This window comes from Dermacentor andersoni, chromosome 6 (assembly GCF_023375885.2).
Source record: "Dermacentor andersoni chromosome 6, qqDerAnde1_hic_scaffold, whole genome shotgun sequence".
Taxonomy (NCBI): Eukaryota; Metazoa; Arthropoda; class Arachnida; order Ixodida; family Ixodidae; genus Dermacentor; species Dermacentor andersoni.
Genome location: NC_092819.1, coordinates 154,873,582 through 154,882,034, shown reverse-complemented (window position 1 = coordinate 154,882,034; position 8,453 = coordinate 154,873,582). Strand labels below are relative to the sequence as shown.

Below are 8,453 nucleotides of genomic sequence, written 5' to 3'. Positions count from 1 at the left end.
ATATTGACGTTGCTGTTCCCGACGCCGCTGATCATGTTCACGGTGCTCTTCGGAAGTCCTGTTATGCATGCATTGCCGTAGCGCTATCACAAAACAGAAGAAAGCAGTTGCTATACGTGTTCTTCGTTGACAGGGGAAAGTGTAATGACATCACTCACTGGGGTCAGTTGCCGCTTAGTGGCAAGTGAACCTTAAGCTTTACTAGGAAATGCAAGAGGTGAACGCTACATGCTTCGCATTCTATGAACGTGCCTTATCGACAGGAAGGATGCGCCTGTCTGTCGCCAAAAAGTTATTTGTCCGAAGGGAAGGAATTTTCTCATTAGTAAAAATTTGCCTGTTATTCGCGAATGATATTCTTTAAATAATAATGAATCCGTGGCCATAGCACGATTTAATATTGACATGATTTCTACACACAGGGGTTCGTGCGATGCAAGCTGGGTACTTTGAAGGAGACATGAACATGGAAGGGCTCCACGAGACTGACGTGAGCCTATTTATTAGAACGTTTATTAAGCAGCCGTACCAGAACGTTCGCCTTCATTATTTCGCGTGCGTAAAGTGTTCCTTCAAGAGCTTGGCTACTCCAAAATTATTTAATGGAGAGACATAAAATAAATGTGTATATTTTAAACATATAATGGTATCCAACTCATGCTACGAAAGTGGCTGGGCAGCGAAACTGTAAAGGACAAGTAGGACGATTACCAATTAGGACATAAGCTGAAAATGTTCACGTGGCGATTTGCCTAATCAGTATCCTAAGATGTTTTGCCGGCCTGCGACTTGGCTTGCGCCACTACGTCATGCAGCCACAAAAAGTGGACCAGAGAGAAGAGAAATTCGCAATGTCTCGTAGGCACCCTGTTCTTCAGGCGTCCCCACTACACGTCGCCTTGCCATAGCACTGTTACAACCCTGTAGCTAGGCAGGTTCCTCTTTTGCGCACGAAAGTGTAGTTACGTCACCCTCTGCTTCGTATGGTACAGTTAAGCTGCCACCGCCGTGGCAGCGTCCGCAACAGCAAATATTTCCGGGAAATATATGCGGACAGCACCATGTAATTCGCATTGCATGTAGGCGCAGGAACACCTTATCATCAAATATGCGGTTTGGACGCTTATTTTGGCTTTGATCTTTAATTAAACGTATGTTCTTCTGTATGTTGTGTGCGTGATTCCAAAGAATATATGCACTGTTCACTTCACTTTGCTGAGTGCTTCTCGCCTCTGCCTTACGTGGCTCTCAGCTATTGCATTTAGGGTAGGAGCTATTGATGATGATAGCTTTTGTCGACGTTACGCCAAGAAGAAATCCCGGTTATTCTAGCCATAGACAGCTTCGCTGCAAAAGAAAGGGCGAGTAGCTATGCAAATGACACGGTGGTACGTGCTTTGTAGCGTTTATGCATCCTACCTTGGTGTACCTATTTATTGGTGCATATATACTCAATTTGTTTTTGCTGAGAAATTAGGTGATTAAACGCCTATATTGAGATCCTCGACACCAGAGATAAATTTGCTGTATGAGGTCAAGGCAACGAATGAAACTATCGAATATGTGCAGCGGGCTGCAACGACTGACAGTAAGAGACTGTGGCCTGGGGGAATCATATGGTACGCTGTGGATTCCACACTTGGTGAGTGCGTTCCGTCACCCTCTATGCATGCGATAAGGTCTAAGTCATGTATAACATGCTTGTGCTGTGACCTTAGCATCGAGTGTTTCGGTCAATACGATCCATTTTAATAACAAGAAAAGACATTACTTTTTCATGATATAAGAGTTACATTTAAACATTTGCATAATAAAGGCTTTTGCAGTTACACGAATAAAGAGAACAGATCAAACCCAATGCTGGAAGCTTGATGACATGAGGAATGCTTGAGTTAGTGGTGTCGCAGCGGTTGAGAATGACACGAGCAAAACTTCGTCGTCTGTATATTAGCTGAGTTAGCTGTCTTTGCCACGAAGAAGGTGGCGATGTATGCCCGTGGAAAGAAGAATCTTGATGATATGTGTATGCACAGAGAAGTACGACAGATGTGAATACATATAGCTTGCTTATGGGCACATGCGCAATTGTCAAAGTCGTCAATTCGGGCGCACACGCCGTGCCATATATAGCGAGATAGTCAAGTTTTATTGAGCCCTTAGTAAAGGTTGGTGCACGCTGGCACCAGACGGGGTGGATCCTTCTTCTCAGGTCCCATATGCGTCCAGCAGTTCGTGGCTCTTAGCAGCCAGTGCGAGCTGGTTCGGTAGGTCGGGGCTGGACAAGTTCTCCCATCGCTCGAGGGGGGGGGGCGCTGTGGAGAGTGGAGGGTAGGGATGGTGGGGGGTTCTTGAGTTTAGTGCACTCTGCAAGGATGTGGGCTACAGTGCCTTCTGATCGTCTGCAAAACGGGCATGATGTGTCGTAATCTGTTGGGAACATCTTGTGCTAGAGCACAGGATACGCCAGCGACCCCGCTTACGTGCGTCGCGCGATCGTTTGCTGCCTTCGGTTGAGTTGCGGGTGTGGACGCGGAAGCCTTCATCGACCGCCCCTGTACATTTCAGGGATGTCTGTAATTTGTGACGGGGTGCGGTAGCTCTGACTCGTCCTCAGCCCTGATTGACAGTTCTCGGGCATAGTGGTTGGCGAGTGCGTTGCCTTCCACTTGCGAGTGAGCCGGGACCCACACGAGCTCAACGGCCCGTCCCGGTGAATTGCGTTTGGTGAGGATCGCTATTGCCGCGGGAGAGATGTTCCACTTGCGGTAGCTTGCGTAGGCGGTTTTGGAGTCTGTGACCACGGCCCTCACTCCCGGTTGCGCGAGTGCGAGGGCCACGGCCAGTTCTTCTGCTTCGGTTGTATTCGTCGTCCGTATCGACGCGCCTGTGACCAGTTTGTCGATGGTGCTGACGACCACCGTTGCTCTTGTGCCGTGCTTGGCAAGCGAGGCGTCCGCGTAGAGAACCTCGGGGCCCTCTTCCAGCTGTCAAGCCAGTGCCTTGGCCCGCGCAGAGCGTCTCACGTCGTTCCTCCGCGGCTGCATGTTCCGGGAGAGGGGCTTGGTCTTAATAATATCTATCCACGTTGCGGGGAGCTGCTCAGTGGTCGGTTGCTTTTCATTTTGCAATCCTATCTTGCGTAGGACGGCCTGGCCGTGCTCTGTCCGGCTCAGCCTCACCCTCTTGTGGGATAGGTGTGCTTCCACCAGCTCTTCCACCGTGTTGTGGGCACCTATGTCCAGCAGCATCTGCGTTGACGAGTAGGCTGGGATGCCCATGGCGAGTTTGACTGCTTTTCTTATCGCCGTGTTCAGCGTCTCGTGGTACGTGCGCCTTGCAATCGCTGCGAACTACTCAATCCGATTGAAGTCGTGAACTACGCATTCTATGCCGAAGATATAACGGTGTGGGCGAACGGCCCGGGGTCCGATGTCTCGGCGGAGGAAGCCCTGAAGAGAGCGGCCACGTCCGTCCACGAGTATGCCTGAGCTGCGCTCCACCGAAATCGGACCTGCTCAGGGTACAGCCCTGAAGACCACAGAAAGAGCCACCACCGAAGATAATTATCACCATCGACGCCACAGAGATCAAGCCAACGCAGCAGATCCGTGCCATATACGTAGTGGACTAAGTTTGTGTCTACTCGGCAAGATTGCACCCGAATAGTGGGAAAAAGACGGAAACGCAGCTTCACTTTAAAGAAATCGTATACGCATTCGAAGCTGTTATTACAAAACCTAACCGTGTATCAGTTCACTGACCCGACGGAAATGCGTGATCATTGTAGCGTTTACATTCCTTTCTGCGCCCATAACCATTCGAATAACTATGACCTCACTTGGTGTTTTCTGTATTCAGTGTATGACAGCTTATTCCAAGCACTAGCGGGTCGTGTATGACATCGGTGGTAATTTGCATTTACTGTATACGAGTTGACTTTTCCATGCATTTTGCGTTGTCTTTGCGATATTTATGTAATATGGACATATGTCGAAATCTGTCTTATATGTGATCTGTGTGGCTAACTTTTTTGGTGCATTTAAGTTACCGGGCCTCTTTACTTTTTTGTTTTCAACTTTCTCTTGTTAAGTGTCGCTTGTTATTCCACATTTAGTATACGGGTTGCTTCGACGAAGTAATGGATAAAAATAACCGCATTGAAATAAGAAAACAGTTCTTACAGAGGCATGCCGTAAGTGCTAGTGGTCAAGGATTGATGGCTGATACAGGGTGAATGCTGGGTATTTAGGAAGACATAAAATAATTACATTTTAAGCGTTTAGTTTCAGTGGCCTCATCGTAATAGGAAATTGAAGGGAGCTCTTCGTGCACGTCGTATCTACTATTGGATCTGGAAAAATGCGATAACACGCGGAACTATGGCCCGGCGAACTAAAGCTATCAGAGCGCCCGCCGCCAAAACTGTGAGGCTGCACCCAGCGCAAAGACGCGCCCCTTCAGGCGATGTTCTGGTTACGTCACCCTGTAGCGCTTAGGGAGCGCGCTGCGTCTTCTTGCTCCTCGCTGTCGTCGGGCAGCGTATTGTGAGCGCCCCGGCCACCAATGTTTGTCCTCCAGTCCGATGCTGAAAGTATTGTTGCAACTTGTACTTGTGCAATGGGGAAGTCTCGCCAAATGAAGTACAGTGCTTGGCAAAACGTTCTTTCAAATGTGCGAGGAAGACCGTCTATGCCGAGACGACCAGTCGAGAAGACCACCTCGGGTCGGCAGGACACGAACAATTTCGGCCCATTTCCTAACTCTGAAACAAAATACGTTCGAGTTCCGTTCATTCTAATGCGAAATTGCATCAGAGAGGTATTTGTCGGGTGGGTGTTCCCTATAGAGTGTCGCTGCATTTCTGCGTAAGTTTAGGGAGAAACATTTCTGAACTGCATAACGCCAAGCAGGCGTTTGGTGCGTTGCGACACTACGGACCCGAGCACACGAGGGTTGGACCCTCCCGCGTGTAGCCGTGCGCGGCTTAGCCGTGTCTGGGGAAAAGGGGATCCTGGGGGTTGAGCCGATGCTGGGTGTTTTGGACCTTTAAGGCCCCCCGGCGGAGGCAACACACCTCTTCGGCCTCTGCTTCGCATAGACGGCACCTCCAGGCTGACCCACCTGGAGGAAATCGGCAGTCGCTTTTTCCTCTCTCTCTCTACCCTCGTCTTCGCCTTTCTCTCCCACTTTTCGATCTTTCCTGTCTTCTGTTCATTTCTTTCAACTTCCTATTTTCTGGGCGGCAAGGGTTAACCTTGTGTAATATATCCAGTCTCGGGTATATCTATATTAGGTTATAGTGGAAACGTACCGCTGGCGTACGCAGAATAGAAGTTTTCTAATCTTGTGACGTCCCCAGGTTGGGCTCCGAGGTGGGCGGCGGGCATTCCTGCCGAATAAAGTAATCCTATAGATGGCTTCTAGTTTCCCCCCACTCCCTGATCACTCCCTGAAGAGGGGGCGCACCGATGAAACGTTGAACTTTCTGATGAAACCAAAAGAAATATTTCCCAAATACCACGTAATACATAGTCAACATGAAACCAAGACAGTCCGTACAATATCCCCATTTGTGGTTGCGAAATGTCTGACAGAAGCAATCGGCTCTGGTTACAAAGAAACTAAGATGGGAAGCGGCGGCCTTCTTCTGGAAGTGCGTGACAAGCTTCAATACAGTACACTGACTAAACTTGTTGCGTTTGGGGACATTCCTGTCTCTGTGGGCCCCCACCGGTCAATGAACAATGTGCGTGGTGTAATTTCTGATGATGACCTCCTTGAACTCAGTGAAAGCGAGCTGTTGGATGGATGGCAAGACCAAAACGTTGTAAAGGTGCAGCGAATTAAGTTAAGACGCGATGACAAGGAAATCCCAACAAAGCATGTAATAATAACGTTCGGAACAAGTCAAATGCCTGATTCGATAGAGACCGGATATTGCAAACTTCGCGTACGACCATATATCCCCAATCCGCGCCGATGCTTCAAGTGTCAGCGTTTTGGGCATGCATCTCAGAGCTGCCGAGGGCGTGCTACTTGTGCAAAATGTGCATCTAAAGACCACACATCCGACAACTGTTCTTCCGCAACCCGTTGTACTAACTTTGATGGAGACTACCCCGCCTATTCGCGATCGTGCCCATCATGGAAGAAAAAAAAACAAATAATCGAACTGAAGGTTAAACTAAACATTTCTTTTCCAGAAGCGCGGAAGCGTTTTTCTGTCCACCACCAATCGAATCCGTCCTACAGTGATGTGACGCGCCGGGGGGCAGTGCCACATCCTCTGGCGGCCGCGCAAGTCACACGGAGTGTGACGGCGGTTACGCCATCAGCCCCCCTGGCGGGAGCAGCCACTGCTCTTCCGCCCCCTAGCACGAAGAGCCAGCAGACCCCCGAGCCTGCCGGTCCCAGGGCCACTGCTCGAGCAGACAGGCCCCCAAAACCCCCGAGAGTGCCTGCTGAGCGGGCGTCATCCAGCGCCTCTGACGAGGCGATGGATGTAACAAAAACTTCTCCGGCGTCTCAAACGCCGAAGGAACGGCGTTGCTCCCTGGAGCGCGTCAAGAAAAAAGAAATACCCCGCTATCAAGGGTCTGGAAAGGTCCCTTGAGCCAACCTAAGTGATATCTCTTGACACACATCACATAAACACAAACAATACGGATACACAAATATTACACTGGAACGTGAGAGGCTTGATCCACAACCTCGACGATGTCAAAGAACTCTTACAGAAATACCATCCAAAGGTGCTGTGTGTTCAGGAGACACATCTTAAATCTACACAAACAAACTTTCTTAGGCAATAAGCTATTTTCCGGAAAAAGCGAGATGATGCTGTTGCATCGTCCGGCGGTGTAGCAATAATAGTCGACAGAGGTGTTGCTTGTCGGCAACTGCAACTCCAAACTCCTCTTGAGGCAGTGGCTATCGAAGCAGTTATATTCAATAAACTAGTTACCATCACGTCTGTATACATCCCCCCAAGATATCAACTCTCTAGCACAACATTTCAAAGCTTTATTGATGAGCTGCGTCACCCTTACATAGTCGTCGGCGATATAAAAGCGCATAGCACACTGTGGGGCGACTCACGCTGTGATGCGAGAGGACGGCTTATAGAAAACATCCTATTCACGTCAAGTTCCTGCTTGCTTAACAAGAAAAAGCCAACATTTTACAGCCCTACGCATACAACATTTTCTTCCATAGACCTAAGCATAGCGTCTAGAACAATTGTGCCATATCTCCAGTGGGATGTCATTAATAACCCTTATGGCAGTGATCACTTCCCTGTCGTTCTAAACCTTAAAAAACAAAGTGCGTGTCATGCACATCTTCCTCGATGGAAAGTTGACTCAGCCGACTGGACGACGTTCCGCGAACTAACGCAGCTGCCCTGGAATGACATCTCTGAACTCAGCTTAGACGACGCAGTAGCATACATAACCGCGTTCATTATTGAGGCTGCATCAGTATGCATTCCCCAAACAAATGGGTCGCCCTAGAAACGAAGTATTCTATGGTGGAATGAGGAGTGTAGGGAAGCCAGGAAAAAGCAAAACAAGGCTTGGAATCTCCTCCGTAACCCACCAACCACAGAGAATCTAATTAATTTCAAGGCAATCAAGTCGCAAGGGAGAAGAACGCGCCGCCGCGCTAAACGGGAAAGTTTGAAAAACTACATAAGCTGCATCAATTCATATACAGACAAACGAAAAGCCTGGAACCGGGTGAACAGAATAAAAGGCCGCGAAACTCATTCCTTACCTTTATTAAATGCACAAGGAGACACTCTTGAGGATGAGGCAGATTGTCTAGGATCACATTTTGAGCACATTTCCAGTACATCTCATTACACGGATACATTTCTAAAATACCAGCGGCTTACAGAACAGATGAATTTGGGTCGGAACAGCTCATCCAATGAAACATACAATCGTCCATTTGGTATGGCTGAGTTCCAAGCCTCACTGAACTGTTGCAACAAGTCCGCTCCAGGAAGTGACAGAATAATGCATGAGATCATCAGACACTTACACCCTGAAACCCAAAAAACATTACTGTCACTCTTCAATTCCGTGTTCTCTGCCGGCTACATTCCTTCTGTCTGGAAAGAAGCAATCGTGATCCCTATTCTCAAAGAGGGCAAGGACCCTTCCTCACCCAACAGTTACAGGCCCATAGCTCTGACCAGTTGTCTATGCAAATTATTTGAGAAAATGATTAACCATCGCCTCATCCATTTTCTTGAAAGCAACAAGATACTCGATCTATTTCAGTGTGGTTTTAGGGAGGGTAGATCCACAACAGATCACCTTGTCCGCATCGAGAATATTATCCGTGATGCATTTGTCCACAAACAGTTCTTCCTATCAGTTTCTTTTTTTTTTGAAATGGAAAAGGCATACGACACAACCTCGCTCTTTGGAATTCTCCGTGATCTGTTT

General features: G+C 48.4%; 1 protein-coding gene across 1 annotated transcript in view; it reads left to right on the top strand.

The window, feature by feature from the left end:
- The first annotated feature begins 419 nt into the window (after positions 1 to 419).
- LOC140218835 (astacin-like metalloprotease toxin 1) overlaps positions 420 to 8,453 on the top strand; it is a 51,997-nt gene continuing 43,963 nt past the window's right edge. The window contains exons 1-2 of the mRNA XM_072288563.1: positions 420 to 490; positions 1,570 to 1,642. Of these exons, the coding sequence (XP_072144664.1) occupies positions 434 to 490; positions 1,570 to 1,642 (130 nt within the window). The 5' untranslated portion in view covers positions 420 to 433. The remainder of the gene's footprint in view (positions 491 to 1,569; positions 1,643 to 8,453) is intronic.